Source organism: Chlamydotis macqueenii, chromosome 3 (assembly GCF_036417535.1).
Source record: "Chlamydotis macqueenii isolate bChlMac1 chromosome 3, bChlMac1.mat, whole genome shotgun sequence".
In the NCBI taxonomy this organism is placed as follows: domain Eukaryota; kingdom Metazoa; phylum Chordata; class Aves; order Otidiformes; family Otididae; genus Chlamydotis; species Chlamydotis macqueenii.
The window spans coordinates 96,884,955-96,897,110 of record NC_141558.1 but is presented as its reverse complement, the minus strand read 5'-3'; the positions used below and the strand labels follow the sequence as shown (position 1 = coordinate 96,897,110).

At 40.2% G+C, this 12,156-nt stretch overlaps 1 protein-coding gene across 1 annotated transcript in view; it reads right to left on the bottom strand.

Moving 5' to 3' along the window:
- PCNX2 (pecanex 2) overlaps nucleotides 1-12,156 on the bottom strand; it is a 160,949-nt gene that overhangs the window by 84,853 nt on the left and 63,940 nt on the right. Inside the window, exons 16-17 of the mRNA XM_086743929.1 lie at nucleotides 7,910-8,019; nucleotides 5,595-5,691 (exon numbers count right to left, since the gene is read on the bottom strand). Of these exons, the coding sequence (XP_086600055.1) occupies nucleotides 5,595-5,691; nucleotides 7,910-8,019 (207 nt within the window). The remainder of the gene's footprint in view (nucleotides 1-5,594; nucleotides 5,692-7,909; nucleotides 8,020-12,156) is intronic.

Below are 12,156 nucleotides of genomic sequence, written 5' to 3'. Positions count from 1 at the left end.
AAACAACATGTGAAATGCAACACTTTTATTAGAATTGGAAGCTCATCCAATTTCCTGCTGCAGCAATCTAGGTAGTCTTCACGTATCTCATCAGAGAAAAAGAAAGAAAACTAAAATAATGAGGGGATAGCAAACTTAAAAATAAGGGAGATAAAAAGCAGAAGCAGAACAAGTGAACAACAGAAGGGTTGCAAATTACAGGGGAGGCTGGTAGCAACCACTATATTTAGGCTGCCTATTACTCCCTGTTATGAAAGATGCTTCTTAGTAAAAGGTCACAGACACCAGCACTTCTACTTACTGCAGCAGGCCTTTGAAATTCAGCAGGACTCAAAAGCCTTCAGGCTCAATAAATGCTTTTGTTTTGTCCCAGGAAACTCCAATCCAGTTTAGCTGAATTCTCAAGTGATCAGCGTTGCCCGTCCCTTTCCCAAGCTGCTCAGGAGCATGTACCTCCAAAAGAACAGGGATCCTTCGCCTCTGAGGGCTATGGCCTGTCCAGACAGCCCTGTACTCTGACTATAGGTGTGAATGTACAGGAGCAGAGTTAAATGTCCCTAACTCTTCTCAATCATCTTTTTAAAACATAGCACTGCTGGCCTTGTTCCTTGCTTCTTGACCTTGTATGCAACAGGAGAACCACAACATGAGGTACCTCACAGGAAAGGCCTTCTCTTCCCTGAACAAACCTTTGATCCCTGCCTGTCCTCACAGGTCATCTCAGTTCAGTTCAGGCCTTCTCTCACTAGCAAACTGTATCCCTCTCTAACTCAAATGGTTTTAGTATATGGAACAGTACTGAAAAATCATGATGAAAACACTGATAAAGATGGATAAGGGACTTATTTCCATTACATGGATTGGTAATAATTTTTTTTTTAATCTTTCCACTTTTTTTAAAAGATGTTACATACAAAAACTACATAAAGCAGCAGTATTTAGCTTGTAAAAGTCAGCATCTGGGAAAGTCAAACAGTGCCAGGTTTATATGGCACTATTTAAGCTTTTTGTAAATACATATTATGAAAAGTCTTCATCAAGTATCATTTTCTGCACAGCTGAATCCAACTACTCAATAATTTAAAACAAGCTTGTAAGAAAAACAAACACACTCCAATCATATTTTCAAGCTCTTCTGAACAACCAGAAAGGATTATTATTAAAATGCCTTATTTCTTTCACAGTCAGGTTACTGAAGAAGCTGCCATTTTAAGAACTACATCAAATACTAAGAATTTAGCAGTAAAAATCAGCAGAGGTGATAATAATGGACATTTTGGGAAGAGGCAGCATCCTAACTTTCCACTCTGTGCCAAGTTACCAAAGATAATCTTTTAAAAATATGACATTCAAAAGAGAATGTATTACACAGATTATATTATATTATATTACATTACATTACATTACAGGACTGGTATTTCCCACCTCTCCCATCTTTGAGTTTTCAAGTGTTCTTTTCAGGGTGCTCTCACTGCTTTTGACACATTAAACAATCCCATACAGAAAAAAGCCGATGTTTTTAAAGCAATGATTATTATTCAGGTATTTAAACTCAAATCTGACAATTGCATTCCAATTCTGGCAACATCTAAAGTGCTTAAGATATCACATATGCCCAGGCTTGCCCTTGTGCCCTTGCACAGAACTGCTTCAAAATGTAAATGTACTGCTCAGCTGCTGACTTGCACAGTGGTCCCCACAGGAGCACCTTCTTGATGTGGCAGATGCTTTCTAACTTCTCACAAAACTCAGGGCTTTTTGCTTCTAAAGCAAAACTGAGCAGTAGTTGCCTCTGTTTTACCACTTGTTACCACTATCATGGCATAGTGGTCAGGCTCCCCCCAGGAAACTGCTGACCCTGGGCAGTTATCTGTCTGACTGAAGGGGATTCAGAGCTATCTCTAGGAAAAAATTTTGGGCGTTTACCTACAGGCTGCTGTGGGTGAATCTGTGCTTCCACCCTTCCTGCTGAAGGCAGCTAGCTCCCGCAAAGCATGTGCCTACCTAGGACACAACTCTGTTCCCTGCACTGCATTTACACCCAACTGTCCAAAGCAGGATTTTGGATTCCATTCCCAAGGTCAGGCACTTACGAACTGAATGTTAAATAGCCCTATGATGTGATGCTTGAGTCCTTCATTGCAATTGGTCTAATGTGGAAAAGCTAAGCTCTGATCACAGTTAAAATCTCTGCAGTGAGACATAATCACTGTTATAATTTGGAGTGAAAGCAAGTGTTCTTTTTTCTCCATTTTACACTCAAGGAAAAAAAGAAACCCCAAACCAATACCACTACATTTGATGCCTCGGAGATTTTACAAGCAGAACATACTACAGTGGCACTTTTTTTTTTTAATTATTATTTTCAATTATGCTTTTGAAGCTTTGTACAAATCCTTTTACTAGCTATCTAAATGTTTATATTAAAGGCCAGGAAGGAAGCTGAGTCTGAATGTAACACATTAGCACCCTCAGGCCACTGGTTAATCTAGTAATCAGCCATGTGGATGCCTATAGAAATTAATTATAATGGTAGGAAGCTCCATTCTCAAAGTTGAATGGTCAATTATCCATCACAGCTGCTTTATAATTCAGGCTTTCAAAGCTGGCAATTCTTACACAGCTATTCAGGCAAAGGAAAATAGTAAAGGTCATGTAACTAAACATTAGAGATGCTGTATTTATTATTCCTAACATCAATGCAAAGCCACTACAGAATACAACACATTAATTTTCAATATTAACCTTGTTTGCTTTCAGCTCCTTGAGGAGGTGATTTGGTTCTGTACGCCTCAGGGTTCCTGATTAAAATGGGTCTTATTTAAATGGCATGTTATATAGACCATAAGTCTGTATATAGACCAGGGCAAGGCTGTCTGTTGTGTTGCATCCTGCCATCTCTTGGCACCGAAAGGGGGTTAGGGATGCTCTCCTCACATAGGAGCACTCTAAGAGGAAAAAAAAACCAAACTACCACCATGAAATCTCCTTCAAATACTGACATATTGTTTCATTCCATTTCTGAACTGTTTGAAGATCCCCTTGCAGAAGTTCTGGAAGCTATTTAAAATTGGCTCTTAAGAGTCAGCAGAGTCCTACATCCTAAACATGACTGCTGCTGCTGAAGCAAGTCAGCAGAGACTGTGGCTTGACTGTGCTCCTCAAGCTTGAGGGACATGCATTTTCTCCTGCTTCAGTTCTTCCCTACTTCCTCTATTAGCACTGCACTGTGAGATAGCAGTGGGAGTCCCCTGCCAAACTGGTTAGTGTTTAATCTAGACAGAGGGACCAGATAACACAGGGGTTAGCCAAAGAGCCTGCATTAATCAGAAATTGCCCTCTCTTTCTTCAAGACATCTCCTAGTGTGGAAGAACTAGCACTGCTAATTGACACTGTAAGCAAACACATTTGCTTACAGCTTTTATACAGATTGAGGGAAGCCTGGAAAGATCCTGGAAAGCAAAGGGTGCCAGGAATCCCACTTAAATGCAAAAAAAAAACCACCGGCAAAACATGACAGGAATGAGACATGGTGAAGAGAAGAACTGAATTCTTATGTCTAGCCAATCCCACTGCAGTTCTCCCTGTGCTTCTGCATCTTCCACTCCAGTGGCTCAAGTGCGGCAGTGGTAACTGTGTTAGGATAAGACATCAGATCCCTGTCCACATTACTGATACAAAAATAGGTTGAGAGTCTGCAGCATGACTCAGTTTTGAAAATACAACCAGGATCTTAGATGTGAATTTGTTCATTCTTTTGGGTTTTGTTTTCAATATATTGAAGCCTTGTTCAAGTTTTTTCCCCCTGCACTGTGAAATTAAACCAGTTAACTGGACAGCCGCAGTAACTGCTTCAGTCCCCTGGCAAGGCTTCATCTGCAGAACAGATGAGATCAGGCTCTTAGGGCTCTAAGAAGGGCACTATCAGCAAAAGATACAAGTGGGATATAAATATAGGGGAAACGAGAAGCTTTCCATTCCATCTGCCATACAGTGCCCATGTACAAGAATGGATGACAATGAACTGTGGGAATAACCTACACACCAGAAATGTCATAGAATATAGCAAAACTTTAACATAAATGCTTTGCTTTTTACTCTGTTACTAGCTGGACATTCATATTGCAGGGTGACTCTGTTGCAAACAGTTTAGTTTGCAAGAAACTGTAGCTCAACACAAGCAACATGAAATAGGCATATCACTTAATCTTATGTGGGGCTTACTAGAGTAAGCAGTTAACATTATACATAGTAGAAAACAACAATCTAAGCAGCAGCTTAGCAAAGAAAAGCAGAAAACATTGGTAACGTAGGATCAATTCATGTGCTGAATGTAGGCTGTGTAACACCTTATAAAACGCCCAACAAATATGGTACAAGATGTACAGAAGAGCTGCATCCCTTCGAAGGGACACCTGGAAGCCAGGTGAGCTACTGCACTAGCAACCTGTACCACTAGGCACTAGCGACTTTTCGGTCATGTCTACGGGTCAAAAAAAGTCTGTCTTCCAGGCACTCTATGAATGCTCCTTGCTTCCGCAAGCATTCAGGACTTTAGGAATAATTACCTAGTTTGTAAATGCTCAGATAGAGGTGTCAGGTATGTGGTCAGGAGGAAGGGCTGTCCAACAGTCGAGAAGCAGCACAGTTCATGTCTCTAAGAAACACTCCTTAATACTTCTGGAAACTTGATGATCTTCCCACATGATCTCTTTATAAGATCAGCCTCCCCTGGCTAACAGTTAAAGAGGTGTTTGGGATTTTTTTATATATATATATAAAAAGACACAAAAATGAAGATGGGTCATTTGGATGTTTAAGCTAAAGTCAGAAATAAGCTGACACAAACTTAGAGCTATGTGCCAGACAGCAGGAAACAAACAGCCTGTCAAGCAAAGAAGAGGCAATGAGATGGCAATGCTTGGCACCAGGCATGTACCTTCTTTTCTCATACTAGTCACATTTCACATGCTTTTTCCCTCTCTAGGTGCCAAGTTTGGTCTATGTTCCACCTGTACTTCCTGGCACAGAAAAAGACATTCCTGAAAACCAGGTCACCTCCTAGCCCTAGAAAAAGAAGAAATAAGGGCTGTTTCAAACACATTTAATTCTGCAGACCAAGTCCTGTCCCCCTCCAAAGCAGAAAGGGAGTTTGGAGGACTGCTCACCTTTTAGAATGCTCGCTGAACACTCCAGTCTACCTTGTACATACTAGGTTGCCAGGCTGCAACTCTATGCACAGAACCTGCATCAGCTCTCTGAGTATGGGACGGGATGCCCCATTCCCCAAGCTCTAAGAGCACCTTACCTATCAACTATATCAAGGAATCAACTATATCAAGGAACCCTTCAGAAAGGAAAAATGCAGTATCCCCTTTCTGCCCTCTGGCCTCAGTGGAAAGATGATCTAGAAGAATTTCTCTCAGTTTCCATCTGTGGATTTAATGGAAGAGGATATATATCCTCCTATTTTCTGTGCTTTTAGTGATTTAAATATTTAAATTACTAAGTGGGAGTATTTAAAAGGTTCCTCAGTAGTGAAAATGGATGGGAGAGAGCTTTGAACAGAAAGTAATGAAATAAAAAGTCTTACCACTGATTCTCTCATCTTTTCTGGGAGTGGATCTGCTGACGAATCTTCAGATTGTTGACGTAGAAAGTGAGGGACATATTTGCATTGAATAAGGGACCTGTTAAAAAAAAAAAAAATCCTAGTTAGGATACTGACGAGCATTTCCAACAGATTTGAATGTTCCTGGGGGCAGAGGAGGAGGAGGAACAGCCTCAGATTTCCTTCCTCGTGTATGCAGTAGCTATCTTATCTCTGTATGGCTGGAGACTGAAACAAACCAGCTCTACCTATGATCAGGGTAGAACTTCTGCAACAAAATATTAAGGAGTCTCAGCAGTCCAATCAATGCGACTCAGTCACGTAGAGGAATGAGCACAGAGGGCACTGTTGCATACGTGCTGTTTATTAATGTTTCAGCTAAGCTGAAACCAACATGGGAGCTGTTCAGACCCACATTAGAAAGGCCAAAGAAGCTATTTCTCTATAAACTGAATATTAATCCTCTGTTCAAGATTTGTGTGCTACCTCCTCCTCCATCTTGAAATTTATGCCACAGGCCATGCCTTAAATACTGTTTCCAATCTCCCTAACTTCCTTTAATTAAGTGCAGAGCTGTTTAAAAAAAAAAAAATCAAAACCTTAAATCTCTTTTTTAAAAGATTATGCATTTTGATAATGACTGCACAACAAACATTTGATGCTGCTGTACACATATTCTTAATCTTAAGATATTTAACAACCATTTCAGCTGCTGAAGATTTGATTAAGAATGTTATACAATCGGTAGCTAGATTTAAAAGTTAAAATGGATTTGATGGTTTAAGATTACTTCCTTAAAACAAAAGTCTTAAGGAAAGACAAGTTGCTGTTTCATTAAAGAAGTTAATGAACTGGTGTGTCCTTTCTGGGGAGTGGGAGAGAAGAATACATTTAAATTACTTCAAAATTGAAAGAGCTCATACTTGCATGCTGATTTGCAATTTACCTGGGTATATTTTACTCCAAGGCTAAACAAATCTCCCTAATACAGCACAGTGCTTCACTTCCTTCCACAGCTGAGTTCCATACTGTTACAGTCGATGAACTACACGCCATCTATGCAAAGCTTGATCCAGGTTTAACTGACATCAGTACCAGACACACTAGGCTTTGGATAAAGTCAATAGCAATAGATATAAGCAGTTCTTTTCACTTTACCACATCAGAACCTAGTAATGTATAAATATCAGATTCACTCAGTCTTCTGGATGGTAAAGAAGGAATTTCTCAAGTCGTCAGTAAGATTTACTGAGATGCCAATTTTCTGCTAGTGCCCTATATACTTTCCTTCCTCATCAGAATTCTCCTTTTCCCAAGTTTCCCTCCTCAATTATAATCTTGAATGGCCTAAAAAGCCCTCCACTCCTCCCTTCTCTCTGCTGCATTACAGAATTGTGCATCCAACCACCCTGACTTACTATATGCCTACTACAATCTTCATACGCTAAAGAGCCTCACCCAAGAGAGACACAACGCACCTCACGAATCAAAGGAGAGAACCTGTGAGTTTCCTCACAGGCCCTCTGCACCATTCGAGGGTAAGACTGAGCTGTCTGTGAAGCAGAATCCCAGATGGCACATTTATACCAACTGCTTGCTTAATCCCACAGCCATATACGTAGATGCCCAGCTGCTGTCGGACCACCACAGCCCCCATGACAGCCACGTAGCACAGTTCCCACACAGGAAAACTCACGTCTGTCACCCCTGAGCTATGGATCTATGGGCCTCTTTCACATCACCTCAACCTGCAGATCACAATGTTGGGACTTCTCCCCTGGATCTCCCTTATTTGCAGTATCAGCTCTTAATACACATTACTTTTCCTCAGCTATCTCTATTTCTGCCATGTCAGAGCAGAAAAGGAAGGAGTTAATCTCAACAGAGGCATAGCCTACAGACAGCAAACCTCAGCAAGAGCTGGAACTGAGCCATCTTCCCAGCACATGAAATGTCCTTCCTCCTTGCCATGGTGCTACCCAATGCATATTCTGCAACTGCAGTAGCCTGAGAGCCCCCTCAACTAAATTGCTATCCTCCAACATGGAAAGCACACAATTTCCCAGAGGGTGAAATCTGCTTCAAAGAATTTGGATAGTGCTGTTTAAAAAGCACCAGCCTTGCTGCCAATCTGACTGCAGTACTTCATTTATTTACAGGACTGATACCAACCAGGCAGACATGGCGTGGAATTTCCACCTCAACCACAGTACTTTCGGGAGAGAATCCCTGTGGTTCTGAAACCTAGGCATCACTCTGGTTATGTAATCAATGAGTAACATTTGCAGACAACTTACATCAATACAGATGGGTCACTGCTTTGTCTGCTGAGGTGATAAGAAAGTGCAACTAGCAGACCACAGAAAGCAGAGAACAGCGCTGGAATGTGTTGTGCATCCCAGGGTTCCTGAACAGAAGGACAGAAAGCAAAGTATTTGTAAGTTAGGAATGCAGAACTTAGTTTGTTTTTTTTTTTTTTTTTTTTTTTAAAGCAGGCTAAGCCATACATACAGTGTTAAATGCACAGCATCTACAGTTTTACACCATCTACCAAGGACTGAAAATCCTTTTATATATCAAAGTCTATTATTGTGGAAAAGACTGCAATTAGAGGCATGTTTTGTGATCATACTATGTAATTCCTCTGTAATCAGCAATTAGCTAGGAAACCACATGAAAGGCAGGTTTTCTTTCCTCTTTAATGAAACACTAGAGGCAAATTCTCATTTAAATGAGACACAAGTGAAATGAAGTGCATTGTATTTGTCTAAATCTAAATTGATATGTAGTTACTTGACCTGTGGCCAGATTGTATGCGGCAAATCCCAGTGTCATCTAAATCAGGCAGCGAGGTACAGTTCTGGTAGCTCAGTTTGAAATCTTTCTGCTGCCTTGTGTGTTACATCCAGGCCCTGCCTGGAGGATGACACAGCGGAGAGGGAGAGGGCTCACCACCGTATGCAACATCCCCGAGCAGAGAAACAAGAGACAATTTACACACTCGCCAGCACACTCTGGGCATAACCAAGATGAGAAACTGCCTCCGGTTGACTTAAACAGCTAAAATTGGCTAGAAATAATAAGAGAAAGAACATGAAGCTTAAGAAACACTTATCAAGACAAGCTTCATCTGTGGAGTTCTCAGCTACAAATTAGGGATCCTAAGACATGCTTGCGAGCCCTGGCTGTAAAAGGACACAAATTTTGGATGTGAAGGACACAAACTCAGTGGATCAGATCCACGGCCATTTCCCTTATTAGGCTTGTTCAGTGCCTCCACACAACTTCTACCTGATCAAGTGAATGTGCAGGTACCAGATCCTGACATCAGAGCACTTTCTGGGTAGGTTTTGAGAGACAACACTTGTAGGGCCTGTGAAACTTTAAGCCTTGTTTACCTGGTATGAACAAGTCATCTTCTGCGGTATGCCTTTTGATTGAAAAACTTCATGACTTGTACAAGACCAATATTTTCACAGCATAAAGTATTTTTTTCAACTTATTTTGCCCAGTGATATGCATGACTTCTTAGCAAAGCTGACTCATACTAAGAAAGATTTAATTTCTTTCAGGGGCAATGAATATCTGGGTAAGACAAACTCATTTGCTGTTAAGGGACAAACACCTGCTGGAATGTGAGGTTTCTTTGGAAATTAATGATGAAATTCCCATTATCCTAAGAACTGGTATCACAGAAGTGAAATTTTATTTCCAAGAATCACCTTCCTCTCATCATACTGTTGAACATCACAAAGATGAAAGAAAGAAGTGTCTAGTTCTATCAAACAATCCTACTTAAAACAGTCATTACAAACAAAAGAGAAAGTTACATGGTATCACTGAAAGAATCCAGCATCGTTTGTTTAACAAGTTAAACTTCGCCATCCAGTTCCACTCTTTATTTCATTGTTTCTAGTTTTGGGGCCAAATACATTTTGGGTTAACTTTTCCCATGCTTAGTCTCAGGTAAGAAATTCATATTCTTCAAAACACTGAAAAAAAAATAACTGGAGTCAGAATGTTCTGAAAATGGCTGCATCACAGCCTATCCAAGTATCCATTGAATATCCAGGGCAATACAATTGCATAGAGATCAACCCCAGCGGCTTCTAGTGTGTGACTGCCCCTTCACCCTGCAACTTACTTCAAAAGCAAAACACTATGAAGAACCCAGCAATATACCTGGGTATTGAAATGGATCAGTAGCCAGTTTGAGAAATCATTCCACTCTATTTCTACTGTAAAACAGCACAGGGCTGATTCCTCATGTTAATGTCTCAGGAACTCTTTACTTCCATATTTTCTGTATATTACACACAGCTTCTGCATTTGGCTGGCCCATGCTCCAGTGCCAAAGCATTATTGTCCCCTCAAAGCTCAGCTGTCAATATTTGCTATGTGCCTAGAGAGTAGGACTTTCCAGAATAATGCTACACGATGTACAAAAGGTGAGAATGAACAAAGGTGCCATTTCTCCAGTATCAGTGCTATGTACCTTGCTTCATTTTGTCATTTTCCTCCTCCACTAATGATGACTGGTAAAGTTTTAAAATAAAAAGGTGAAAAAAAAACCAATATAGTTGATAATTGGACAATGATTCTTCTCTGTGGGAAAACAAGAATGATGGGTTTTAGTCTCGGAAGCTGGTATTATCTGTCACACTAGAAAAGGAGTTTGACTTCCTACTTTACCTCATTTGGTTGAGGTGACATGTAGTGCTTTCATATACAGTTTTGACTGATGCAGACACTTGCACAGTCATTTTTAAAACAAACGAAATGGACTTACAGGATTAAGGATGAAAGTGATGAGTTACAACAGACCCAGTGGTCAGAATGGTGGTGTTCCATTTCAACTACAGAATTCACTAATCCCCAAACAACCCACTAAAAAGGAAGATAAATATGTCTTTGAACTTACAAGCCTTTTACCATGGGTAAAGGGGGGGAGGAAAATGAAAAAGTGGTGACAGTAGTTTTCTGTTCTACATTATTTATCTTTTTTTGTTTCGTTCTTCCTTTAAAAAAAAAAAAAGCATATAGCAAACTCTTGTCTTTCAAAGATACCCTGAAATTAATCGTATGTCCTACTCCAGAGACAAAAAGTGCTCTGAACATAGCAGAAACATTGTGATAAGTAGAAATACTTGCTACCTTTTTTCTCTCTCCAGAACATTCCTCTCAACTCAAAGACTTTGTGGATTGCTGCAGCATTAAGCATTATTGAAGGTGTTTGCATACTGATTGGCATTTTAAATATGGAGACAAACTCCAGATGTTCTTCACAAAGAACAGACATCATCTAATTTCCCATTCTCTCATTATTTCATCATTATTCAACCAATTTTTTTTTGGGGGGGAGTCTCTCTCCTTACTTCTGCTGCCCAGCTTCATCGTGGATCTATGCCGTTGCTCATATCAAGCAACAGGCAGCTGTCAGTCAGCCATTCTACATGTGTGTTGGTAAATTGAAAGAAATACTATCATCCTATTTTTGAACATATAAAAAATTTCTGAATGAGACTGTAAAAGACAGTCCTCCCTCCGCCTCCAAAAGTATGAGAAAATGGTAACAATGACTTGTTTTCTACAAGGTTAACTGTAAGCGTAACTATATCACCATGGATACTCATTGTCAGTGAACACAAACCAGGAAATGTGTATCATTCATGGACCTCACGTTACACGGGTTACAGAGAAATTCTAGGGAGAGATGCCCACCAGCCTTATCTTCCCATCATCCATGGAAAGCAAAAAAAATAACTTTCCCAGAAGAGCTCCAAAAACCTGATAAGTGTTAAGCTACCAGAATACAGATACCACTACCCATTCCGAGCAATGTTGTCTCCGTTTCTCTGCACTCCCAACTTTTATCTGTGATCATATTTTCACGGCTGAAATTTGAAATCCACAAGGATGGGACTGATGAAGGGGTATGCATGTGCATGCGCACACCCCCATACACAACAGGGTCCTGGTCTGCGACTGGATTCCTCAACCAGAGAGGAAGATGAGCACCAACTTCAGACAGGGGGCATGAATACTCATGTTTCACGTAATGTTGAATTTATCCTAAACAAGAAGCGCAGATTTATATATTCCTATACAGTGACATACTTCTGTAGGAGTAATCCTGAGCCGTATCAGATTCCGCAGACATAATTTACTTTTTCTGTTATATCTGGACAGTAAGTTCATATTACATCCACAGAAAACTAACAGCATAACTATTGAAGTTATGACTAAAGTGCAAGTCTAACCACAGCTGCAGATATCACTCACTGAAACGCGTGATATCTGACAATCCTCTCCAAAATTTAATACTCCTAACAGCTCTTGCTAGAACCTTGGGGGTCTCTAAATTGGAAAGTACATAAAATTGATGAGCCTTACCTTCAGAACCTCCAACAAGGCTAAAGTATTTTATGCAGTAGAAACAAAGCTGTCTAATAATCCTATACTTCTATTTTTGGTCACTTACACAACCAGGAATTCTGTCTATACACATGGGCCCATTCAGAGCTATTTAGAAATTTATTTGGGC